This window comes from Notamacropus eugenii, chromosome 5, assembly GCF_028372415.1.
Source record: "Notamacropus eugenii isolate mMacEug1 chromosome 5, mMacEug1.pri_v2, whole genome shotgun sequence".
Lineage (NCBI taxonomy): Eukaryota > Metazoa > Chordata > Mammalia > Diprotodontia > Macropodidae > Notamacropus > Notamacropus eugenii.
This window is the reverse complement of record NC_092876.1, coordinates 7,774,429-7,802,039: the sequence shown is the minus strand read 5'-3', so window position 1 is coordinate 7,802,039 and position 27,611 is coordinate 7,774,429. Positions and strand designations below refer to the sequence as shown.

General features: G+C 40.0%; 1 protein-coding gene across 9 annotated transcripts; it reads left to right on the top strand.

Moving 5' to 3' along the window:
- Positions 1 to 686: 686 nt before the first annotated feature.
- LOC140508240 (uncharacterized) lies at positions 687 to 27,326 on the top strand. Of its 9 annotated transcripts, XM_072616028.1 has the most exons (7): positions 687 to 750; positions 3,356 to 3,838; positions 16,023 to 16,210; positions 16,592 to 16,798; positions 18,324 to 18,450; positions 19,493 to 19,588; positions 23,503 to 27,326. In XM_072616028.1, exons 4-7 carry the CDS (start codon positions 16,766 to 16,768, stop codon positions 26,016 to 26,018), a joined length of 2,772 nt encoding a protein of 923 aa, XP_072472129.1. In that variant the 5' UTR covers positions 687 to 750; positions 3,356 to 3,838; positions 16,023 to 16,210; positions 16,592 to 16,765; the 3' UTR covers positions 26,019 to 27,326. The 9 variants fall into 9 exon arrangements, with proteins under 9 accessions (XP_072472129.1, XP_072472128.1, XP_072472136.1 ...); XM_072616027.1 differs by lacking the exon at positions 3,356 to 3,838 and having other exon boundaries at positions 691 to 750; positions 10,324 to 16,210; XM_072616035.1 differs by lacking the exon at positions 3,356 to 3,838 and having other exon boundaries at positions 691 to 750; positions 10,324 to 16,210; positions 18,285 to 18,450.
- The last annotated feature ends 285 nt before the right edge of the window (positions 27,327 to 27,611 follow it).

Below are 27,611 nucleotides of genomic sequence, written 5' to 3'. Positions count from 1 at the left end.
GAGAGGCCTGGAAGGACTTCCATGACCTGATGCTGAGTGAAAGGAGCAGAACCAGGAGAACTTTGTGCACAGCAACGACCACAGTGTGCAAGAGCTTTTTCTGGTAGACTTAGTCCTTCATAGCAATGCAAGGACTCAAAAACTTCCCAGTGGTCTCTTAAGGCAAAATGCCTTCCCCATGCAGAGAAAGAACTATGGCGTGCAATCCCAGAATGTAGCAGATCATTTTCTCTTGTATTACGCTTTGGTTTTTATATGATTTCTCCCATTCATTTAGCCTTTAATAAATGGCCAGGTTATATCTATTACAAAGAATTGTTTTAAAACTCATTGCTTTATGATTTGTTATCAGTAAATGCTTGATCTGTATATTTATCTTATATACCTATGTACCGGGTGGTGTAAAAGGGGGTCGGGGGCGGAGAAAGTTTAAGAGGCCCTGGTCTAGACCTAACAGACCTAGCAGTGTAGACCTGCCCCATCCTTCCTCTGACCGGCTCCCCGGTCTTCAATCATCTGCCAAGCTGTCTCCTCGGCACCTCCTCTCGCCGCCCCGCCCCTCCAGCCGGCCCCGCCCTCCAGCCGGCCCCGCCCCTCCAGCCGGCCCCGCCCCTCCAGCCGGCCCCGCCCCTCCAGCCCTCCCGGCCCCGCTGCGGACTACAAGCCCCAGAGTGCCCCGCGAGGACTCCTCCCCTTCCCTCCCCTCCCCCAGGTCTCGGTGCCGGCTGAGCCGCTGGCTGCTCTGGGCAGGTGAGCGCGGACGTGGGGGGAGGGGTCGGGGCGGTGAGGGAGGCGGAGCGGGGGTCTGGGGGGCGGCACCTGGGCTGGGCGCACCCCGGGGCGGCCGTGACGGGAGCGGCGCAAAGCGCCACGAAGAAGCCCCCTCCGCCCCCCGCCGCGGGGCGGCCCAGCCCCCCACTGTCCAGCCCACCCCGGCCCGAGACTGGCGGGGGATCCGAGCCTCAGCCCCCTCCTCTGGGCGGAGCAGGGCGGGGGGCAGGCCCCCCGAGGGCCGCGTTTAGCGCCTGGGCCCTGCTTGTTGACTGACTCCTAGACCCTGTGGTCCGGCCTGCCGGATCTGGGGGGACGTGGGGACCGGGGCCCCAGAGGACTTGGGGGGCCGTGGGGCTGGGGCCCCAGAGGACTTGGGGGGACGTGGGGACTAGAGCCCCAGAGGACTTGGGGGGACGTGGGGACCGGGGCCCCAGAGGACTTGGGGGGCCGTGGGGCTGGGGCCCCAGAGCGGTTCTTAGCAGCAGCTGGGGGTGCCGTACGTCCCGAGGCCATTCGGCGGTAACGATGTGTCCTTTGGCCGGTGACCGCCCCCCTTCCTCCTGCAGCGCTGTCTGGCTCACTCCCTCTCGTCACTTCCACTCGCATCCCAGGCCTGGGGAGTCTCGGGCCAGCTCCCTTCACGCAGACTCCCCGTGGGGCGCCTCGTGTCCGCAGGTTAGGTGGGGAAATCCGAGAGAAGGCCCCCAAGTCCTAGGGCTTGAGTCCACTTGTGGGGGACCCTTCGTGGAAAAAGGAATTCTGTGCTTTGGGACCGCCCTCGTTGTATGGGATGGGGAGGGCTAGGCACTGAGCTCCCCCCGCAGCCCCCTTCATCAGCACTCCTACTTACAAGGTCTTTCTGCTTTTCTGTCAGAGATAGTGATAGAGCTCATGATGGGAATTTTATTTATAATTAATTAATACTATATGAATAATTGATTTTTATTTATTTATTACTCATAATTAATAATGATTAAATAATATTATATTTAATAATATTAAAGGAAAAATTGCCTACAAGCTGAGGAGGGAGTGGGAGAAACTGAAATTTGCCAATGTAAAGTCTTGTGAGACCAGTTTCTGGGAACGGCAAAGAGAAACGGTAGAGATACAAGGCAATGTGACAGTGGGAAGAACTCTGCTTAACACTGGAGTCCCAAGACCCAGGTTCAAATCCTGCCTTTGATGTTTGGAAGTTTTATTACCCAAGTCAGCTGAAACTCCTCGGGCCTTTGCTTTCCTCCTGGTGTGAAAATGAAGCCCTGGGAGTTCTTTTCTGACTTTCATGCTGTATTCTCTCCCCGCCTCCCCCCATCTCCTTTTAGTTCACCATTTTTCTGTATATCCTATAAGGCAATACTCTTCTGTTCAGTTGAATTCAATGGTTCCCTATTAGCGTTGGAATAAAACAGATCTGATTCCAGTATCTTTCCAACCTTATCTCCCAGGGCTGTGCATCATGTACTCTACCCCTCCCCTCCCCATTCTCGGCTCTTAGTGCCTTTGCCCAACTCACAGCTTCTCCGCCTTCCTTCTATTCTGTCTCTGCTTCTTGAAATCACCGTTTTTTCCCCCAGGGCTTGACTCAGGTGCCACGTCTTCATGAAGCTTTCCCTAATTTCCCTGTTTCCTCCCTCCTTTGCAAAGCCTTGTGGACACTTGATAGATGTTTCTGGAATCGTGATTCCATTTGGGCCAAGAGGCAGTCATTTGTAGGGGATTGTCGTTCAGTCCTGACCCCATTTGGCGTTTTCTTGGCAAATTACTGAAGTGGTTTGCCGTTGTTCTCGAGCTCATTTTACAGATGAGGAACTGAGGACAATAGGCTTCAAGATTTGCCCAGGATCCCACAGCTAGTGAGCATCTGAGGCTGGATTTAAACTCATGAAAATGAATCTTCCTAATTCCAAGCCCAGTGCTCTATCCGCTGTGCCACATAACAAAAGTTAATTGGAGCACCTAAGTGGTACAGTAGATAGAGCCTTTAAAAAAAGAGAGAATTAATTTGTCTTTATCTCATTATGAAAGTTATCAATAAAAGCTGACTCCAGTGTGAAGCCATTGCTGAAATCCAGTGATCAGCTTTTCAACATGTTGCTCTCTGATGTACTTTTAAAATAGATTCCCTTTAATTCTGTCCTGAGTTTTGCCAGGTTAATTTCGGTGAAAGGCTGAACAAAGAATTTTCTTTTCAACAATTCTTCCTCCAGAATATTCTCATTTGGAAACATCTCAGTAGTCTCAGACTTGGTTTCCAAGCCTTCCTATCTCTTGAGCCTTCTAGTTTTGTTTTGTTTTGTTTTGGTGGGAGGGAGGGCTTAATTTTGCTAATTAGAGCTCAGGTCCATGGATACTGAAGGAGCTACTAGGGTACCAAGCTGAGCGGCAGGAATGACTAGTGGATAGAGTATCTGTGACTCCAGGGAACTGTAGCATGTGTAGTGGCTACTCTCCAGCAGATGGGCTAACCCAAGTTGAGGGTAACCAATGAGCCTCAAGCCTGTTGGTGAGTTGGGGGGATGTGAAAAGTTCCTCTGGTGGAATGGGCAGATGAGAACATTTTGTTCCAACTGCCATGAAGGTGACCAAAGCAGCTGCTGTGGAGCGCTTAGAGCTTAGTGAGAGATGAAGATGCCGAGATCAACCATCGCATCCTGGGCCATCCCATCATCTTGACTTTTGTCTTGCCACTGGACTTTGATGACTCTGAAGAGGTGCCTCCTGGGACATATCTCTGCAGAATTCATGATGCTTCCCCTCTCTCCAAAAGAAAAATGAGATCCACTTTGGCAGCTGGAGCCGCAGGGAGACAAGGTTCCAACAGTTCTTCAGTGTCACATCCCTCCAGTTTCCTCCGAGCAAGGTCCAGTTGTCTCTCCTAGGTGAATTCTACTGCCACACCCTTGAAGGTCACTGACTCCGAGCTCGAGCTGGGAGGATGGCTGGGGTGATGCTCCTCCAGAACCAGCAGAGCCCCCCATTGTTCCTTTCCACCTTACTGCCCATCGTCCTCTTCAGTCTGGTGACACTGGTCTTCATGCAGTTGATTTCAGAAGCCCTGGGGGTAGGTATCCAGACCGGTAGTTTTGATTAATATTATTTTATTAGAGAGGTATTTATTAACAGATATGTTGCTAATGTATTTGAAAAGCTACTGACCTTGAATCACCAGTGAAAACCACTGAAGTTTATATCCTTATTTAATAGGCTTATTCATTGCCTACAGCGTTCGAGGTTCTCTGCTGTGCTGGAGATACAAATGAATAGTTGTGGAGGCCGATAAGGCAGATACACAAATATATAATATTTGCATACATATACTGTTTGCTAAAAAACATGATAAGTACAAAGTCCTAAGTGTTTAGGAGAATTGGAAAGGACCCGCTACCTTTAATGTTCTTTTTTTGAGCCTGTAAAGTTCCAAACTGGCAATTAAGACCTGGACTTATATCAGTGCAAGCCATGACTGCCAAGAGTAACTTACTCTCTTTCATTCTCCTTAATTGAAAAATTTCCTTGATAAAATTTATGATGTGGAAATGAATCAACACGATTAGTGCCCTTTTCCTAACATGTGAAAGGCTGTAAAAAAACTTTTAGAGTGATCTAGTGTGATCCTGGGCAAGTCACTGAACTTCTGAGCCTCAGTTTCCCTATCTCTGAGATGAGAGTATTGGACTCCATGGATTTCACTTTCCTTCTTGTGACATGATCCTATGAGAAGTCATTGTTTAGAATTTTGGGTCATGAAACTCTTGAAAGCATTCCCAAAGGACTCGTGCTGTTCCATATGAAATTTTTCCTAGATTTTCTTTAAGACAGCTGTCATCAATCACCTACTGCGTGGCAGATGTGCTAAGTTCTGTAGATAACAAAGAAAGGCAAGGGACAATCCCTGCTCTCAGAGAGTTAGTTCACAGTTTAGTGGGGACCTCCTCTATCCAGGATAAATTAGAGCTAATTAAGAGAGGGAAGACTAAGATTAAGGACGACTGAAAAAGGCTTATTACTTTTCTTTTTTAAAGCAAAAGCAGCAACAAAATAGCGCAGTAATAAATATTTAACTTGGACGTCAAATATTCTTAGCATCTGTACCCAAATGTCTGCCATTCCTACTTTTCCCAATATTTCCCAGAAGCATTAGCTCTGGTTCCCAATTAACATCTAAGCCTCCTGAACATAGTGGGAGAGGGACAACAGCACAGGGTAATCCTGCTATGGTGTCAGACTTGGTTGTGCTGACGGCAGTTGAAACTTCGGTTTGGGCTCTGTTATCTTCTCCTGGAACTCTAGCCACTTGTGATCAGCCTTGATAACTCCAGCACAAATGCTTTTCCCGCCTTGTCTCACTTGCCTCCTCTATGTCAGCTTCCCTCATGAGACTCCTGGGATTGTTAAATGGTGTGTGCAGGAAGTGTACCTTCACAATCATCCATACTGATTGTCATGGCCATGCCACATACAGAAACCAATGTGAGAAAGACATTCAGAGAAGGTGTCAGCCTTCAGCCTTATGGGAATCTGGAATCTGGGCCTAAACAAATGGCCCTCTTGTGTGAGCATTAAAGGCTCATATTCAGTTAGACTCTGTGAGAATGGAAGCATGAGATTATGGGGTAAGAGATAAGATAGGTCAAGTACTGGAAGAGCCCTTGGAAGTCATCTGGTCCAACATCCTCATTTTACAACTAAAGAAAGGGAGGCACAAGAAAAGTCAAGTGATTTAGACAAGGTTGCCAAGCAGGCTTTTCAGGGCACCACAAGGTTTCTGAAGAACTCCTTTTTATGCTTCTCTTGTGTCTTTTGTTTGAATGTCAGATTTTCTATTTTGCTCTGATCTTTTCCTTAAGAATGCTTGAAAGTCTTCTATTTTGTGCCTTTCTGCCAGGATATTCTATAGGAACATAATTATAAAACATTTTTTGTACAAATAAAGTCAGATTTAAATAATTGAAGAAATAGTAATTGGTGATGGGTGGGCAGAGTCAATATAATAAAAATGACAAGAATAAGAGTCATTCCCCAATTGATAAATGGTCAAAAGATGAACTAGTAGTTTTCCAATGAAGAACTCAAAACAATTTATAATCACAGGAAAATATGCTCTAAGTCATTTATTGTTTAGCAAAATGCAAATTAAAACAACCTTGAGATATCGTTTAATAGCTATCACATTAGATAAAATGATAGAAGGGGAAAACAGCAAATGTTAGAGGGGATGTAGAAAAAAATAGGGCACATTCATTTTTGGTGGAGTTGTGAACTGATCCAGCCATTTTGGAGAGCAACGTGGAATTATGCCTAAGGATTATTAAACTGCTTATCTTTTGACTCAGCAATACCACTATTACGTCTCTCTCCAAAGATGGTTAGGGAAAAAGGAAAAGAACCTACATGGTCTAAAATGTTGATGGTAACTCTTTTTGTGGTAAATAACTTGAAATTGAGGGGATGCCTGTCAGTTGGGGGATGGCTGAATAAGTTGTATATGGTTGTAATAATAGTATTGTGCTATAAGAAATGATGAGTTCAGTGATCTTAGAAAATCATGGAGACTTGCACAAAATATTGAAGAGGGAAATGAGCTGAGCCAAGAGAACATTGTGTACGGTAGCAACGATACTTTAACAAAAACTTTGAGCGAACAAGCTATTTTGAGTTATAAATACCCTGAACTACAAAGGACATATGAAGGAAGACATTACGTATATCCAGAGAAAGAACTGATAAATATTTGTATAGAATGAATTTGCATACATGTATATGTATGTGTAATGTATATATGTGTGTATGTATATATGTGTGTGATATAGAATGTGTATGTATTTCGGTCTAATGATAGCCATCTCTAGGGCAGGGATGGGAGGGAGGAAAGAAAAAGAAATTTACATCATAACCTTATTATATATTTTAAAATAATAGCATGTTGTATGTAATAGATTTGCAGTTTCATGTGCAATTTTAAAAAAGTATACTGTTGTAGAAATATTTTCTTTATTCCATGATTTTTAAATAAAATAGAAAATTTAAAATATACATATATCTTTAAAGAAAAAAACAACCTTGAGATGTCATCTCACACCTTTCAGACTGGCTACCATGATAGAAAGGGATGATGACAAATGTTGAGTTGGGACACTAATACACTGTTGGTGGAACTCTGAACTAATCCAACTATTTTGAAGAGTGATTTGGAATTATGCCCAAAGAGTTATAAAACAGTGTATACACTTTGAGCCATCAGTGCCACTATTAGGTCTGTTTGTTAAGGTGGTCAGGGGAAAAAGGAAAGAACCTATATGTTGTAACATTTATGGCAGTTCTCTGTGTTGGCAAAGAACTGGAAATTGAGGGAATGCCCATTAATTGGGACATGGCTCAACAAGTTGTGTTATGTAATTGTGAGGGAAGACTCCAGTTCTGTGAGAGCTGATGAGCAGGCTGATTTTAGAAAAACATGGAAAGACTTGCATGAAGTAACGAAGAATGAAATGGAGAGAGCCTAGAACATTGTATACAGTAATAACAATATTGTTATAGAATAACTGAACAACCCAGCTGTTCTGAGTATTAAAAATATTCAAAACAACTATAAAGGACCTATGAAGATGCTCTCCGCCTCCATAAAATTGATAAATAGAAGTATGCCTAGTATGGTTTTATGTATATGTGTATAAAATATATATGTATTTGTGTGTGTGTGTGTGTGTGAATTGGTGGTCTTCTCTAGTGTAGGGTGGGGAGAGAGGGAGAGAGCTCACACTTAAAATATAACAAAAAAATTTTTAAATATTTTTAAGCTGTTTCACTAAATGTTCTTTTTTTCCCCTTGAAAGATCATATCAGTTTTGCTGGGTAAGTTATTCTTGGTTGTAATCCTAGCTTCTTTGCCTTCTAGAGTAAATCCCAAACCCTCCGTCCTCGTGTGATACCAACTATGGCTCTTCATGGGAGACTGCAGCAAAGGGAGAAAAGGGAGAAATTGGCAAATGTCCAAATATTTCCGTGAAACATAAGGCCACGTTCTCAGCTGAGAGATGGTGTAGAGGAGCAAACCAAATAGGAAGACTGGGGAGTGATGAAAAGAGTGGGAAAAGCTCCTGTGGTGAGTGGAGTAATGAGCCAGATAGGGAGATGTCAGGGCCCAGATGAATTTACGTCACTTAAGTTGGTAGTGGACCCAGCCCAGCTGCTGTCATGATTTTCTTGTGAATAGGAATGAAGCTACTACCTTACTTGGCTTGCATGTGTGATCAACCCAATCTCCCTTTTCTTATCTCTGCGGCCCAATATGTGTCTCCATTCTCAGAAAATCCTTGGTCCCATTTATTTAGGTGACTGCTGATCCAAATCATTCATATTTATAAAGATTCTCAGATTGGTAAAGGTGATGAGAAGCACAGATACTGGAGTGATTGGATATTTGGTACAAGAGTTCTTTATATTGTCCTTTAGACCTGTGGGAAGGTAGGTCAGAGGGACAATTGTTATTTTAAATCAACGAACAATTCTTTACAATATCACTGTTACAGTATACAATGTTCTCTGGTTTTCACTGTGCATCAGTTTATATGTCTTCTTGATTTTTCTGAAATAATTCTTTTTCTTTCATCACAATATTCCATCACAATCATACCATAACTTTTTCAGCAATTCCATTTCCTCATTTCTAATTTTTTTCAACCACAGAAAGAGCTATTATAAATATTTTTTGTGCATATGGATCCATTTCCTTTTTCTTCTATATTTTTAGGATAGAGACCTAGTAGCAGTAGTGCTGGGTCAAAGGGTACACACAGTTTTATTGTCCTTTGGGCACTGTTCCAAATTGTCCTCCAGAATGGTTAGATCATTTCACAACTTTCCCAAATCTAATTCTGACTGTCAAATAGAGAAAATTAAGAGCATGAAACTGTTAAGATAGTGATACCATCAGTCACGTGAGACTAGGAGGGATGAAAGACAAGGTGGGGTGAGTGGGAATCATGTCATGTCGATTATAATTTCCTAATATTGGTACCATTCCCTTTCCCCACCTTCTTTTTGTTTTAAAAGACTCAGGTAGGAACAAAGAGGATATATGATGAACAAAATACCGTTCTCATAAGTAAATGTGCATGGGATGAATTCCCCTGTAGAGGAGGGTGGAAGAATGGATCATGAAGAGCAACGTGACATTGTTCTTCAAATATGAACATACTTATTGTCCTAGAGGAAAAACATATTTGTATCAGAACTGGGCATTTATTTTCTGCTTAGAGCGCCATTAAGAATTTTTTAGCTTAAACCATTGTCAAGAACCCCTAGTATGTCCATGAGCCGCCCAAAGGGAAGTGCCACTAAAGGACTAATAGTGACTCATGCTGTCCAGTTCCTGAAAGAAGGATGATAACCTCAGCACAGAAGGAGGCATGCTATTTCTGAATATGGAAAATACATGGATTTTTAAAAATTATATTACAAGGACTTTGGCTTTTCTTTTATTTGGGGAGCATGGGCATTCAAAAATAAATTTAAAAATAAAGAATAATAATTATCTTTTAAAAGTCATGGGCCATAATGGAATCTATTATACCTCAGGTGAATACAAAAAAACAGGTTGTGCAGTTATGATGTGATATCAGACATGGAAGTTGAAAAAATAAGATTAAAAGGAATTATATGTCCAAAGATGGAGTGGTGTTGTTCAGCTGTGTCCGATTCTATATGACCCTAAGGGGGTTTCTTGGCAAAGATACTGGAATAGTTTGCCATTTCCTTATCTAGTGTGTCCCAATTTTAAAGATGAGGAACTAAGGCAAATAGGGTTAAGTGACTTGCCCAGGGTTACACAGCTAGTGTCCGAGGTCAAATTTGAACTCAGAGCCTCCTGACTCCACAACTGGCACTCCTACCTACTGCACCACATATCTACCCATAAAGATATAACAGAAAAGAAATGATATGACTATTTAGCATATATGCAAGAAATGGCATATATGTGAATCTGAATAGGATATAAGTGGGCTATAACACTGAAAATTTCTACATGACCACTGGAAAGCATTGAGCTTAACATATGAATTTTACAAAGAATGACCAATGACCATCAAAATTGATCAGAGAAAAGCCAGAATCTTACCCAAGCATAGCAAAATTTTAAAAATGAATTAACAAAAGGCATTTGAATGAAGGATTAAAAGTGAAGTGGAGCAAGACCATCTGGACCTAGGAAAAAAGCAGGGATGCCAGTCATATTAGCTGGCTGTTCTGAGTTCATGGCTTATTTTAAAGTATAATGAGAATCCTGCTCTGCATGTGTCACAGGCTTGTTGTGAGGATCCACTCTTATTCTTTGGGAAGATTATTGTGAATTAAGTTATCCTCCATATGTGAGCTAATGCATTTCCAGATTATTGATTCTGGTCTGCTTAAGTCTGAAAACTCCATTTTGACCTGAGAAATAGAACGTAAATCAGTTTCCTTTCTGTCAACGGAGGGAAGAGGATTTATGTATATGTATGTGTGATGAGTGTGTCTATCTATATGGTGTATTTGTTTTTTCTTCAGATGCAGAGACCAGTTTGGAAATCAGTGAGACTACTACCAAGCTAAGCATTTTTGTGGAAGAATCTCACCAGCCAAGATTCATGAGTGATTGTTCCTGTGACTTCAGTTTGAGAGAAATCAGTGACTGGTATCAAGAGAGAGAAAAATCAGCATAACTGCTGTGAATTTCATAAAGCTAGAAAGAATTTCAGGCAGCGTTCAGCCCGAATTCACTGTAAGAAAATGATCTCAGGGAATGACTGTGTTCGGTATAGTGCTATAGGGAATGCTTTACTGAAAAGGTTGGCCTTATTCAGTCTTGAGAAGCCTCTTGATATTCAAATGTATCAGGGTAATCAGCCTGAGATCAGACATCATTAGAGATCTGAAACATTACACTGAAGAAATGCTTTGTATATGTAATTAGTAAGGGGAGGCCTTCAGCCAGAACTCAAAACTCCCTGTCCATCAGAGAATTCACATTGGAGAGAAACTTTATGAATGTAGTCCATGTAGAAGGATTTTCTCTGAGAGCACCTGTATTGTTTTTCATTACAAAATGTGAACTGGAGAGAAACCTTATATATGTAATCAGTGTATAATCTAGCCTTGCTGTTCATCAGAGAATCCATACTGGAGAGAAACCTTCTGAATATAACTGATGTGGAAAGGCTTTCCCACAGAACTCCAAAACTCCTTGATGTCAGATAATACTGGAGATAAACCCTATGGATATCATCAATTTTGAAAGGCTTTTAGATGTATCTACCCACTTACTACTCATCTGAGAATCCACACTGGAGAGAAACCTCATGAATGTCATCAATGTAGCTCAAGTTTGCTGGATAGCAGAGAGACCTTGTATATGTAATCAGTATGCTAAAACCTTCAAGTAACAGTCTTCTCTTATTTCCGGTCAGAATTCTTACTAGAAAGAAATTTTATCACTCTAATGATTGAGGAAAGGCAGTCAAATGGAGTGTAGAGCTTGTCATTCATTCTGGGGAGATGCCCTATATAGATTCAATGGGGGAAGGCCTTCAGTCAGAGCTCGTCTTTTGCTTTTACTTCAGAGGATTTATAGTGGAGAGCAACCTGAGGATTTTGCTTAATGAGTACATGCTTTTTTCTGAAAGAGGGAAATTACTATACATCAAAATATTCATATGGGAAAGAAGTCTTATAAAAGCAATGATTATGTAGAGCTCATACTCAAGTCTACAATGGAGAAATTATGCTGGAGATAAAACCAATGGATATTAGTAATGAGGGAATTCGGCATTGTAGACTTAGACATCCCAAATTTCATAATGTGCATAAAGCCCTATAAATGTAATGATTTTTTCTCTGACATTCTAATGTTTCTGATTTCTCCTGAGTGATATTTTGTAGTATTTATAAATTAAGTTCAGCCATTCCCCAGTTGATTGGTACACAGTATTTCCTGTTCTTTGGTGGCACAAAAAGTCCTGGTATAATATTTTATCCTGTATTTCTTTTTGTTACAATTTCTTTAAGTAGCTAGGCTCTGCAGCAGATAGAGTTCCATGCCTAGAACCATAAGACCTGAGTTCAAATTCACTCTCTAACATTTACTAGCTTTGTGACCCTGGGCAAGTCATTTAACCTATTCCTGCCTGATTTTCCCTGTCCTTAGAATAGGGATAGGGATAGCTCCTGACACACAGGGCTGAGAAGAGGAAGAAATGAGATGGTGCTTGTTAAGGGCTTGGCAACCATTTTATCACAGTGGAAATGCCAGTAATTATCATTATAATTGTCATCTTTATTACAATTCCTTGGATCTTAAGTCTCAGTAGAGTTATTAGGCTAAAGTGTGTGCACAGGTTAGTGAATTTTTATTCAAACTGATATTTAAAATGTTGTAGAGAAAGGCACTAGTGGTAATAGAGAGTGCCCTTGGTTTAGAATCAGAAAGATGGGTTTCAATCCTGCTTCACATGCTCTTTAGCTCTGTGACTCTGGGTAAGGATACTCTGTGCCTCATCTCTAAAGTGAGAAGGTTGGCCTCGGTGTCTCCTATGGTCCCTTCCAGTGCTTAATATGTGTCCTTATCAAAAATCCCTTCCTATGTCTCTTTCTAATGTTCCAAGAAGGAGGCCCAGCGGGAGCAGACCTGAAGCTACAGCACGAAGCAAGAGTCATCCAAACTATTTTATAGACTTATAATATGTTTATGTACTATTTTATGCTGTTTATATGTAAGCTTGAGAAGCTCAATAGATCAGGGGCGTCATATTCTAAGGAAAATGAGCACAGTAGCCTTTGTGTTCAATAAACCCAATGAACCCAACCGTGAGCCGCCGTTTACTAATCACTCCAAAGTACTAGAGAAAATGGAAAGCAGCCTGGCATAAACTACAGTTGGATACATGGCTTAGATAGAAGAGATCCACTTGAACATATTAGAGGAACTATGGAGAAAATACATTTTCAGTTTGGGATGGAGGATGAGTTCCTCACCAAAAAAGGGACAGAGAGCGTCACAGAAAATAAAATGGGCAGTTTACATCATATTAAAAAAACAGTGCATCTAAAATGTTAAGGAAAGCAATTAACTTGGGAAAAGATTTGAAGCAAGTTTCCTTGATAAAGACTTCATCTTCAAGGTATATAAAGAACAGACACAGATTATATATATACATGTATATGTATATATATATATATATGCATATGAAATATAGACATATAGTCAACAGACAAATTTTAAAGGAAGAAATGCAAATTAATAGCCATATGAAAAATATGATCCATGTTTGTAATTACTAATCCAAATTAATAATAATTTGAAAGAACTCAGATTGGTAAAGGTGATAAGTAAGAATCAGAAATAATAGAGGGAATTTATTTTTCTTGATTGGGTATTTGGTATAAGTGTTTTGTGTCTTTCCCTTGTCACCTGGGGGAGGGCAGGTCAGAGGGACAGAAATTATTCATTCATTTTAAAATGAAATTTAAATTAAAACATTCTGAATCACTAATAATTAGATAAATGCACTCAAATAAACTCATCTTCCACCTCACACCCTTGCAGTGGGCAAAGATGAACTCAAAACATCTAGTGTTGGGGAAAATGGGCACATTAATTTACTGTTGGTAAAACTGCGAAACTGAAAAAGTCACTAATTGTGTACAGCCTTTGACTCACTAGGGGTTTTTTCCCCATAAAATAAAGAAAAGGATCTAAGTGTATGAATACATAACAGCTTTATTTGCTATGACAAAAACCTGGAAACTCTACAATAGGGTAATGGCTGAATAAATTGGGATAAAGGAATGGAATGGAACACAAATATATCACAAACCAGGCAATTTAAGTAAAACCTGGGAAAAGCTATACAAATTAAATAATGTGTAGTGTCTAAAATCAGGGGACTAATTGGTAATAATGATATTATAAAGGTCGAAGTTTGACAGATTCTATGACTATGATTATTCTAATGACTATTGGCTATTGATTAGTGACTAATGATTATTCTAATATTATGCATCTGATCTATTCAGTTTCTCAAACTGCATTCTAATGACCATGAATGCAATTGACCATGATCAAGATCTGAACTCCTGCTTCCTGAATGAGAGATGATGGAGAAAAGATAGAGAATTAAGTGTATTTGGGAATATGGACAGGGTAGGAATTTATTTGGCTTGACTATGTGCTTTCCTAAGAAACATTTTAAATAATTATTTAGTATTTTTCTCCAATTAAATGTAAAATCTATATTTAATATTTATTTCCCCCCCTCCAAAATTCTCTCATTTCCCCCTCATTAAGAAGGCAAAGCAATTTGATATAGGTTATCCATATGCAAAACATGTCCAAAACAGTCATGTTGTGAAAGAAAACATAGACCAACCCCCCCCAAGAAAAATAAAATTTAAAAAATATGTTTATCAAATTATAGGTGGTTTCCTTTTTTTTTTTTTTTAACCATTTTCACCAGTTGTGAAGGCATGTTAAGATATTGCAAAATGGTCTTAATGACTTCCTGTTACGATTGTTGCTTTGGAATATCTTTTCATGTAGTTATTAATGGTAGTTAGCACTTTAAAAATTTCATATCTGTTTAGCACCCATCTGTTAGCAATGGTTCTTGGAAAACAATAGTGTCAGTTCTCTCTATATATTGGAAAGAAATAAATTTAAGTGAAAAATTTTATATTTTTTCCAATTACATGTAAAAATAATTTTAAACATTTTTTAAAAATGTTGAGTTTAAAATACTCTCCCTTCCCTTTCCCCTCCTTGAAGGGGAAACAATTTAATGAGATTATATACATGCAGTCATGCAAAACAAATTTACATATTAGCCATGTTGCAAAAGAAAACACAGACCAAAAAACCAAGAAAAATAAAGTTTAAAAAAAAACTGGGCTTTGATCTGCATTCAGATTCCATCAATTCTTTCTCTGGAGGTAGATAGCATTTTTCACTGTAAGTCCTTCAGAGTTGTTTTGGAAAATTGTATTGCTGAGAATGCCTAAATAATTCACAGCTGATCATCATACAATATTACTGTTGCTATGTACAGCGTTTTCCTGGTTCTGCTTGCCTTGTATCAGTTCATAGAAATCTTCCAAGATTTTTCTGAAGCTCATTTTTTATAGCACAATAGTATTCCATCACAATCACGTATCATAATTTGTTCAGCCATTCCTCAACTTCCACTTATTTGCTCGCACAAAAAATGTGCTGTAAGTATTTTTGTACATTTAGGTCCTTTCCTTTTCACTTTGATATCTTTGAGGTACAAACCTAGTAGTGGTATTTCTGGGTTGACCGGTATGCACAGGTTCACAGCACTTTGGGAATAGTTCCATATTGCTCTCCAAAGTGGTAGAATCAGTTCACAGCTCTACTAACAGTCTATTGGTGTCCCAGTTTTTCCACATTCCCTGCAACATTTGCCATTTTTCTTTTCTGTCATAATGGTCAATCTGAAAGGTATGAGATGGTACCTCAGAGGTGTTTTAATTTGCATTTTTCTAATCAGTAGTGATTTAGAGCATTTTTTCATATCTAAAAGTCACTTTAATTTCTTCTGAAAACTGCCTGTTCATACCTTTTAACCATTTATTATTGGGGAATGATTTGTGTTCTTATAAATTTGACTTAGTTGTCTATATATTTAAGAAATGAGGCCTTTATCAGAGAAACTTGCTTATACTGTGTACAATGTTCTCCTGGTTTTTCTGCTTCTGTTGATGGTGAGTTCATCCCATTCATATTCACAGTTAGAATTACTGTGTATTTCCCTCTCATGGTGAAAAGACTGGAGCAGGGTAAGGAGTTCTTTTAAGAGGACAGCCTGGAAGCCCAGGTTCCTTCTTGACTCCTAGTTGGCTTCCCCAAAATTGTAATGAGTGAATTATAATAACTGACAAGACAGAGTCTGAGGAGTGCAGTTTTGTAATAAATCATGGATAGTAACCTGGGTCCAGGGCCTCTCAGCAGGCACCAAGACCTTGTATAGAGGTTTTGTACAGATTTTTAGACATTAAAAGAAAAGAATAAGCAGGATACAAAACAATGCAGGATTAGGTCATCTCTTTTTTTATTGGAGAATAGATTGGAGACTTTCTAAGTTGGGAAGGGGAGAGTGGGCAAGTGGAATTTCCACCAAATCAGGTGATTTGTAGGAATAAGTCTCAGAATGAAAGTTGTTCACAAAATGGAGTCAGTTTGGTTCTCTTACCAGAGCAGATTAGCTGGAAGCCTGAATCCTTGAAGCCAAAATCACTATCTTTTTATGGAACTGAGATCACCTTTCCTCCTGGAAGCCAGCTGTGCATTTGAAAAGCCTGCGTAGGTTTGAACCAGGATCCTGCCCCTGTGTCTGCTGGATGCCTTTTCCATCGTGCCTCATCTTTCCAGTCTGACCTCTTGGTGAGTGTTTACAGGGATGCTAGGAACATGCCTTCTTCCCAGGCCTAGCTCCTGGCTGGCTCTCAGCCCCTGTTTCTTGTTCAAGCTCTCTATGACATCCCAAATGTCTTTGGGCACCAGCCCCTGCTTTAGCAATGGGTCACAGTTGCTTTACCTTCAGAACTCACCCATAGCCTCAGTGGGAGGGAGAACTCTGATTCAGGAATCACTGAGATTCTGGTTGGTTTCACCCCATCTGGGATTCCTACCCCTTCCTGCCTCTCAGGTCTCTCTATACAGATGAGTAAGAGGAGTGGGACAGACAAGAACAAATATGACAAAGTGAAAAGTGGTCTTTGAGTTTAGTTGTTTACGAGCCTTATTCTACCTATTATCTTCCAGTGCCAGGAGCTTTGTAACTCCTTTGGGACCTCACCCTCTAAATCCTTGTAGGCCAGCCCCCTGCCTAAGAGGTGAAGGGAAGGAGTCTCCTCCTCTGAGCTCCCTTCTTGCCTCACCACTCAGCCTGAAGAGAACTGAGGCCTGAACCAAGCAAAAAGTCTGGAACCAGAGGGAATGGCCCCTGGACCTCAAAGACATCCATGGCAGGTAAGTGCTGGGCAACCACAGACTTGACCAAGCCTCGAGGCCACATGTGACCCTTTAGGTCCTCAAGTACAGCCTTTTGATTGAATCCAAACTTCACGGAACAAATCCATTTTGTCGTTTACCTCAAGGCCCCAGGTTCCCCACCATCAGCCAATGTGGTCACTTCCATGGATACAGTAGACTGTCTATGAAGCTGCCAATCTCTCTTACCTAATAATGGTTTCTTTAAAAAAAAATACATATGAAACTGAACACAGTTGTAACAACACTGCCTGCTCTCTTCTGTTGTGAACATTTTCATTAGCTCTTTTCCATCTCTAGCAATAATTTTCCACTGAATTTGCTGCCCTCCTATTCTTTATTTTTAAGTTTTCCCCCATTATACATGATTGGGAATTGTTTCTAAATAATAGAACCCTTGAAAAAGTGAATCCTAACACTAATGGACAAAGTTGATAATGAGGGGGCATCAAGTAACAATGCATTGACCAAATATGTGCTATCCATGTAATCAGTTGGAAAACCAGATGACCCCTCTCATATATCAAGACATTTTTACATCTGGCTGACTTCTTGTATCCATTACTCTGCCTCTTAACTGACTATCCTGACTCTTGCTCTCCATTGTCCTAGAATTTTTGGGTTTTATTCAGAAAACGTATTTCTCATAAACTGGCAGTGTCTTTCTCATGAATTAGCTTGATCTCCAACCCCAGGTCATAAAATATTAATTTATAATAAATGAAGGAATGCTTCTTTTCCCATCATAATTACTCTTGTATTTCTATATAACGAAATATGAAAATTAATGAATATATGCCGTTAACAAATGAAAGCAATCATAAAGCAAAGACATAAGGTATTTTGTTTGTGACAAATCTTATCTGTTCTCACCTCAAACCTTCATTATAACCATGAATAATTCTTCTTCACTTGGTTTATAACAGTTGCTTACTACTCAGTATAGTCCAGATGATTAATACTATCTTAAGATTCCTCTTTATGTTTTCTTCTAGATAAGGGGTTATTTCATATTTTTAGGAGATTAACTGGATTATTCCTTTTTCTTTGCTCTCTCTTTATTGATCATATGTGGCATAATTTCCCCCAGAATACAAAGTACTTGCCAACTTCTCACAACCTCTCGAAAGAATTTTTTTTTAAACCTCATTCTGAGAGCTCTGATGAGGGAGAAATTTCACATCATCTTCTCTCTTTCTTCCCCACAGGTTCTCATACTTCACGTCTACAGCCCATATTTTCTCCTTGATTATACAGGGAGAAGCATTTCTTAATAAGATATTTGTCAACTTTATTCCAACTCCAAATGTAAAGTGATTTTCTCAGCGTTCCATTGGGCTCTTAATGACTGCTTTTAAATGTTGAGTCTGGCACTCATAAGGCATGTGATCATTAGGAAATCCCTTCTTTGTGCTTCAGTCTCACCCTTTTCATTGATGAGGGTTGGACTGGAAGAATTCTTCAGTCTCTTTCAGCTCTAAGTCTTGTGAATTTTGATGGCTAGGAGTCACTGACATTCAAGGATGTGGCTGTGCACTTCACCCAGGAGGAGTGGTGCCTCTTGGACCCTTCCCAGAAAAAACTGCACAAGGAAGTGATGCTGGAAAACTCCCAGAACCTGCTCTACCTGGGTAAGCACAATGTCCCCTGGGAACTCTGAATGTGCCATCAAAGGAGTGTCTTTGTTCCCTCCCTAGTGTGGAAGGTTTGAGTATTTATCACTTATCAGAAAGGCAGAATTGGTGGTTTCTCCACAGGATGCTCCTGTTGCCTGGGTTCTCTGGTAAAATGTGGCTGCATTTTGTGCTAGGAAGCTGGGCCTTTCCTTTGTTTCTCCTGAAGCTGTCACTTTCCTATTTTAAGTAACTTCAGGTTGCAAACCAAACAAAGGTATAAAATCTCAGACTTAGAAGTAATCTCAAAGCTTATCTCACCTAGCCTCCACCTGGACCTGAATTTTGTCTGCAAAATCTCTAAAACCTATTCCTGCAACTTTTCCTTGAAGGAGGGCAGTGAAGAGAAGCCCCTACCCAACAAGAAAACTCCTTTCTCCTTGGGATGGGTCTAGTTGTTAAAAAGCTCTGCTTGTTGATAAGTCTCAATTTGTAGCTCATTTTACCTTCCAGTCTTGCCTTTCATATAGCAAGTTTGTCTTCTTTCTCCCTTCATTCCAGCACAGATGATGGGAAAGAAAGAGAAAGGAATGAGCATTTATATAAACATACTATATGCCAGGCCCTATGCTCAGTACTTTCTTAATTTCATCTCATCTGATCCTCATAATACCCTGTGATTTTGGTGCTTTTATGACCCCCATGTTTCTCGTGAGAAAACTAAGACAGAGGCTCAGTGACCTGCCCAGGGGCCCATGGCTACCAAGAGTCTGAGGCTAGATTGGAACTCAGGTTTTGCTGACTCCAGGCCCAGGGCTCTCACCACTGAACTACTGGCTGATTCTTTCTAAATAGCAGAATCTATGCAATATGTCCATTCTTCTGTGAAGGATTTTCTAGTTCCAAATGAGCTGCATTAAATTCTTGTTGCCCCCATGCCCATCCTTGATGAGTCTTGGTAGCCATCTGGTGGTTCTTGCTTGGTCTTCCCCTATCCCTATAGAGGAGTAAAGTCTAAGTTTCTCTCCATCCTCATCCTTCCTTTATTCCTCATGCCAAGGAATTCCAGTGCTTAGAGAAGATTTGATCTCCCATTTTGAGGAAAGAGAAACATCATGGATCCTGGATCAAAAAGGCCCAAGGAACTCCTGTCCAGGTGAGTGAGACTGAAGCAAGATGACATGGCCTGTTATCATCAGAAGCATCTATGTTGTAGTGGAGGGAATGCTGATCTTGGAGGCAAGAAGACTTGACTTAGAATTCTTGTTTAGATGTTTTTTAGCTATTGAATACTGGGAAAGTTACTGAACTTCTAAGCCTCAGTTTCCCCATCTGTGAAATTAGGAGGTTGTACACCATGGCCTTTCACTTCCCTTGTAGTGATAAATCTATGATCCTTTAAGACATCATTGTTTAGAACTTTGCAACATGGCAATCTTGTGAAAGCATTATGGGCTGAAGCTGTCTCACTTGAGTGCTTTCCTAGACCTTCAAGTGAGCAAGCATTTATTAAATACCTACTATGTGCCCGGCACTGTGCTAAGTGCCATAGATAGAAAGGCAAAGGACAACCCTTGTTCTCAGAGAGTTCACAATTTAGTGGGGAAGACAAGGTGCAAACAATATGTGGAGACCTGTGGTAGCCAGGATCCATTAGAGCTAATCAAAAGAAGAAAGGCATGAAGATTAGGGTGGACTAGAAAAGGCTTCTTGTAGAAGGCAGGTTTTTAGGTGAGACTTCAGGGAAGCCAGGGTGAACATTCTAGGCATAATGGGCAAGCAGGGAAAACACAGGGAGTCAGAAGATGATGGATTCTATTTAAGAAAGAGAAAGGAGGCCTGTATCACTGGGTTATCATGTGTGGAGGGACAGGAAGGTGAAAGAAGACTGGGGAGCTGATAGGGAGCCACTGGGGCTTATTGAGGAGGTAATGACATGGTCAGAAGTGTGCTTCATATAGGAAGATGGATTTGATAACTGTGTGAAGGAATGGACTGGAGAGAGAACTGAGACAGAGCAAACTGCAAGTTCTTATAATATAGGATAGATAGGCCTGAACCAAGAAAGTGCCAATGCTGGGAGAGACAAGCATGTATGAGAGCAAGGATCTGGAAACAGAATCAAGAGGACTTTCCACAATATTGAAATGGGGTTGTGAGTGTATGACAGATGACGAAGAGTGTGTGACACCTGGGTTATGAAGCTGGATGCTTGGGAGGATGGTTCCCTTGATAGCAGTAATCAAGTGATAAGATGGGAGGGTTGGTAGAAAGATAATGAGTTTACTTTTGAATTTGAGAGAAGAACCAGGAGAGAGCAGTGCCCTTGAAAACTACAGAAGAGAGGAAAAAGGGGCTGATTGACAATGTAAAGGTGGTAGAGAGGTCAAGAAAGATGAGGCTCAACAAAAAGCCATTGGATTTGGCCATTTGGAGATGATTCATAGTTTCACAGAGAACCGTTTTGGTTGAACAAGGAAGTTGGAGGTCGGATTGCAGAGAGTTTTAAAGAGAGTAAAAGGAAAGGAATTGGAAATACCAATTGTAGATGTCCATCTCTAAGTATTTAGCAATGAAAGGGGGGAAAGATATAAGATATAGGGCAATATCTACTGAGGATGAATAGACCAGGGGAGGCTTCTTTGAGTATTTAGGAGACCTGGTTTTATTTGTGGCAGTAAAGGCAATAGTAGATAGGAATTGAAAATTAGTGGAAAAAAACGAGAATGAAACAGGAGGGAATAGTCTGAGGCAAAAACCTAATCCAGTAATACAGTATAATTAACTTTTATTAAGAACTTAATACATTCAGGGCACTTTCCTAAGTATGAGGGATAGAATTAGTCAAAAAAAGGTAATCCCTATCCTTAAGGAGTTTACAGCCTAATGCAGTCAGCATGCAATAAGGGTAAAGAAAGAGTGGGGGAGGAGGGAAAGAAACCAGGACACTCCTGGTGTGGGGGCATCTTATTCTGCATAGTTGAAACTAGCCAGAGCATCAGATGCAGAGTGGAGACAGCCAAAATGTTCAATGTCTACCCTCCAAAATGGAAGGCATTGGAAGGAGTTTGATATTTCTCCCTTTAGCCTTTTAACCAGAGGGTAGAGGAGGCTTGAGTTAAGAACTTGGTGATGAGATTTGAGGTGATGAGCTTAACCAGGGAGGGTTAAAGTAGGATGGAATTGGGATCATTAATGCTGGTAAAAGGGTTTGCCTTGGCAGGGAGAAGGGCTACCTCTTTGTGGGAGACTAGGGCTATGGAGGAAAAGAAGGAGAGCTTTTGGCATTTGTTTTAATTTTTCAGTGAAATATGAAGCCAAGTTCTGAGCTTAGAGAATGTCAAGGGGAGCAAAAGGAGGGTTGGAGGGGGGAAATGAAATGATTTGGAAAAGCCAGTATGATGAGTGGAATAGTGAGTCAGATAAGGAGATAGAGGATGATTACATTGCCACACTAAGGACCCAGTTTAATGTGTATACCTTGAGTTTGTAGTGGACTCTTACCAGCCAAGCTGGCTTCATGATTTTGCTTTGTCTCCATTCAGCAGCATATGAGTATGGTCACTGCCTTATTTAGAAGTAGTCTTCCAAGGCTGAAGCTTGCATTGTCACCAACCCAAGACCCTTTCCTGATCTCTATGACCCACTCTGCCTCCATTTTCAGAAAAACTTTGGCAACATTCATTGAGGTGATCACTACCTCAAGGTTAGGGAGATTGGAGATAGAGACTCTCAGACATTGTATCGCCCAGACCCTCAGGGAACCAAGAAACCTTTGTGATCTCCTTTCTTTGATCTGGTCAGGTCCCATCTTGGTTTGAAGCATTCAGAGGTAACTCCTTGTAGATGAGAACATGCAAGGACTTTCATCAAACCTTTATGGCAGTTTGGAAACAATTTGATGAAGGACTGAAGAATAGAATATTTTTTCCTTAGAAGGAGTCAGAGTTGATGTAATCACTGCATGAACATCAAAATCATTGTATGTCTGATTATGATGATTTGGAATCCTTGCATAAAGAAGCTTCAAATATGCATTTGAATATCCTAGGGAGAAAATTAATTTTAACAAAATTGTGCAATTACTGCTTAATGTGCCATTAAAGAATTTTTAGCTCAAATCCCTTAGACCATAGTAATAAACCCCTAATGTGTTCAGTAAAAGGAAACTGCTGCTAGAGGATTAACAGTGAATCATGCTGTCCATGTCCTGGAAGAGGAATGATGGTCTGAAGATACAGAATGAGACATAATATTTTTGAATGTGGAAAGTTCATGGATTTCTTGCAATCTTTTAAAATTCATGAGCCATAATAAAATCTGATTCCACTGTTGCATATTAAAATTTTTAAAGGGTTGGTAGTTATGATGTGATCTTATATATCCAACTAAAAAAATACTATTAAAAAGAATTACCAGTGGAATTGCATTATGCTCAAAGAAATGATAGATAATGAAATAATATCAATTTTCAGTATGTGTTCAGCCCATAGCACAAGATCTATGAATCTGAAAAGGATATAAAAAAGTTAAATATGAAACACTGAAAATTAATATATAACAAATGGAAGGTGTAAGCCTATTTCTCAGCTTAGCACAAGAAATTTACAAACGATGACCAAATGATAGTGCATCAAAATTGGTCAATGTAGAAAAGTAGAAAGCTTAGATAAGCACAACAAAATAAAAAAATTAATCACCAAAAGATATTTGAATGAAGGGTTAGAAATATAGTAGAAAAAAGGCATCTTGTGCTTGGGAAAGAGCATGTTCAGTTACAGAGTTTGAGTTCTAATCTCAGCTTCATAGATGTTGGTCCTTTGACTTTGCTATTCTGAATTCATGGTTTGAGTTGTAAAGTGTAATGAGAATCCCATCCTTTCTTTGTCACAGATTTGTGAGCATCCACCGTTATTGTTTGTGAAGCTCTTTGTAAGTTTAATCATCCTTCAGATGTGAGCTAGTGCCATTCTTAATTGATTTATTCTGCCCATTAAGTTTCAAAACTCATCTTTTTGATTGGGGAGATAGGTATGTATGTCTCTATGTATGTTTCTTTGTTTCCTTCAGGTACAAAGACTACATTTGAAATGACTAATACTACTGCAAAGCTGAAGATTTCTGTAGAAGAGTATGCCAAGGAAAGATTTATGAGTGATGGTCCCTGTGACTTCAGTTTGAGAAAAATCTGTGACTCAGATATCAGGAGAGAGAAAAATCAAAATAGTCACTGTGAATTTGATAAAGATGGCAAAGGTTTCAGACAATACTCGGTCCTAATTCGGTTTAAGAAAATGACCTCAGAAAATGATTGCTCTCCATATAGTGAAAATAGGGAATATGGTACTGAAAAGTTTGGGCTTCTTCAGTCTTACAAGAAGCCTCCTGAAGTGCAAACACATCAAGGTAATCAAGGGGAAATAGCCAACAGCTTGAGTTCAGACTTCGTCAGACAACAGAAATGTCATACTGGAAAAATGCTTTATTTCTGTAATAAATGTGGGAAGGGCTTTAGCCAGAATTCAAAGCTTATTGACCATCATCAACTTCACACTGCAGGAAAACCTTATGAATGTAATCAGTGTGGAAAGGCGTTCACACAGAATGCCAGACTGGCTCGACATCAGAAAATCCACAATAGAGAGAAACCTTATGAACATCGTCAGCATGGAAAGACTTTCAGAAAGAGAACTGTTCTTGATGAACATCAGAAAATTCATACTGGAGAGAAACCTTATGATTGTAATAAAAGTAGAAAGACTTTCCAAAACAGCCTTGCTGTACATCAGAAAAATCACAATTCAGAGAAACTTCATGAATGTCATAAATGTGCGACAGCTTTTGGTGAACACTCTTCCCTTATTGCACATCAGAAAATCCACACTGGAGAGAAACCTTATGAATGTAATCACTGTGGAAAGGCTTTCCGACGCAGCTCCAGTCTTGCTGTGCATCAGAAAAACCACACTGGAGAGAAAACTCATGAGTGTCATGAATGTGGTAAAGCTTTTGGTGAACACTCTTCCCTAATTGGTCATCAGAGAATCCACACTGGAGAGAAACCTTATGAATGTAATCAATGTGGGAAGGCTTTCACACAGAATTCCCATCTTTCTAAACATCAGAGAATCCATACTGGAGAGAAACCTTATGAATGTCATCAATGCGGTAAGGCTTTCAGACATAGCTCTAGCCTTCCTCTTCATCAAAGAATCCACACTGGAGAGAAACCTTATGAATGTAATCAATGTGGAAGGGCTTTCACACAAAACTCTATGCTTGTTGTACATCAGAGAATCCACACTGGAGAGAAACCTTATGAATGTAATCAATGTGGAAAAACTTTCCGACAGAACTCCAGTCTTGTTGTACACCAGAGAATCCACACTGGAGAGAAACCTTATGAATGTAGTCAATGTGGAAAGGCTTTCAAAGAGAACTCCAAACTTGCTGTACACCAGAGAATCCACACTGGAGAGAAACCTTATGCATGTAACCAATGTGGAAAGACTTTCCGATGCAGCTCCAGTCTTGCTGTACATCAGAAAAACCACACTGGAGAGAAACCTCATGAGTGTCATGAATGTGGTAAAGCTTTTGGTGAACACTCTTCCCTTATTGCACATCAGAGAATCCACACTGGAGAGAAACCTTATGAATGTAATCAATGTGGAAAGGCTTTCACACAGAATTCCCATCTTTCTAAACATCAGAGAATCCATACTGGAGAGAAACCTTATGAATGTCATCAATGTGGTAAGGCTTTCAGACATAGCTCCAGCCTTCCTCTTCATCAAAGAATCCACACTGGAGAGAAACCCTATGAATGTAATCAATGTGGAAAGGCTTTCACACGGAACTCCAGTCTTGCTGTACATCAGAGAATCCACACAGGAGAGAAACCTTATGAATGTAGTCACTGTGGAAAAGCTTTCAAACAGAACTCCAAGCTTGCTTTACATCAGAGAATCCACACTGGAGAGAAACCTTATGAATGTAGTCAATGTGGAAAGGCTTTCAAAGAGAACTCTAGTCTTGCTGTACATCAGAGAATTCATACTGGAGAGAAACCTTATAAATGTAATCAATGTGGAAAGGCTTTCCCATATAGGGCCCTTCTTGCTTACCATCTGAAAATTCACAGTGGAGAGAAACCTTATGAATGCAATCAATGTGGAAAGACTTTCACAAATAAGTCTAGTCTTGCCATTCATCTAAGAATTCACACTGGAGAGAAACCTTATGAATGCAGTCATTGTGGAAAGACTTTCACAAATAGGTCCAGTCTTGCAATACACCAGAGAATCCACACTGGTGAGAAACCTTATGAATGTCATCAGTGTGGAAAAGCTTTCACCCAGAATGCCAATCTTTTGAAACATCAGAGGATCCACACTGGAGAGAAACCTTATGAATGCCATCAATGTGGAAAGGCTTTCACACACAAGTCCAAACTTGTTTGCCATCAGAGAATTCACACTGGAGAGAAACCTTATGAATGTCATCAGTGTGGAAAAGCTTTCACACAGAACTCCCATCTTTCCAAACATCAGAGAATCCACACTAGTGTGAAGGGTAAAATCTGAAATAACTGAGGGAACAAAGGCTTGAGCTTCTGAGCATATTGGTTTATTAAGCAATGCATGCCAATTGCATAACATATCAGGATCAAACATCCTCAACATGGCACTGGATCTCAAATACAGGGAGAGAGAGATTTTTTATGCAGTAAAAGAAAACTTTTAATGAGGGGAAAAACAGGATATAAGATTAGGTAATATGATTTCTAATTGGAGGAAAGATTAGAGACTTTCCAGGTTGGAAGGGGGTTGAGCAAGTTTTGTGAATGGGGAGGGGAGTGCAAGCAGGTGGATTTTTCTGGATATGAAACAGGATATCACTTAATCCCTATGATTAGCAAGCAGGTGGAATTTACAAGAAAATAAAATTTAAGTCTCAAAATGGTCAGTTTGGTTGACATGATTCCCACACTTTTCTCACTGAAGACAAACCTTATGAATGTAATCAAGGTGGAAAGGTTTTCATGTGGAATTCCAATCAAGCCATTCATCAGAGAAGCCACACTGGAGAGAAAATTCATGACTGTAATCAATATGGAAAAGTGTTGACACAGAACTTGCACATCAGAGAATCCACAGTGGAGAGAAATCTTATGAATGTCATCAGTGTGGAAAGATATTGACACAGAACTCTACATCAGAGTTGTACATCAGAGAAGCTGTACTGGATGGAAACCTTATGAATGCAATCAGTGTTGACAAGACTTTCAAAACGAGGGTATCTCTTAGTCAACATCAGTGAATCTACATTGTAGAAAAACCTTAAGAATGTAATCATTGTGGAAAGTCTTCCTCTTCATCAGAGAACCCACATTGGAAAGAAATCTTATGCATGTAACCAGTGTAATAAAAGCCTTCAAGTAAAAGTCATCTGTTATTTCCCACAAGAGAATTCCTATTGGATAGAAATTTTACAATGAATGAGGAAAGGCATAGAGTACAGAGCTTATTCAACATTAGAAATTTTATTTTGAGGAGTTGCTCTATATGGACTCATTGGGAGAAGGCCTTCAACCAGAGATCATCTCTTACTTTGCATCAGAGAGTTTATAATGGAGAGAAATTGCTTAGTAGAGAGACATGGAAGAAGGAGATCGCTAGAAATCAGAAAGATTGCAAAGATGGAAAGAAGGCTTATAAAAGCAATGCCTTTTGTCATTGGCAAGGCCTTTACATAGAGCTCATGCTTGATTATACAAGAAATTATGCTGGAGCAAGACTTCTCTTGCTGCAGTACACATTTGTTACACACCTCAAACTGCATACTGTTCCTAAAGTTCTATAAATAAAATAAATTTTTCTTTGAAATCCTAATGCTTGTTCTCAATATTATTTCATTGTTTTCATATACCATAATTTCATTAACCTAAGTGATTAGTACTCACTTTGTGTCCTATTCTTCGGTGACACTTAATGTCCCGCTATAAATATTTTGCTATCCTTTTGCTTATTTATTTTTGTAATAATTTCTTTAAATAGCTAGATGCCACAGCTGATAGTGTGCTGTCCCTGGAGCCATAAGACCTGAGTTCAAATTAAATGGCTAACACTCATTAGCTACGTTACCCTGGGCAAGTCATTTAACCTATTCCTGCTTGA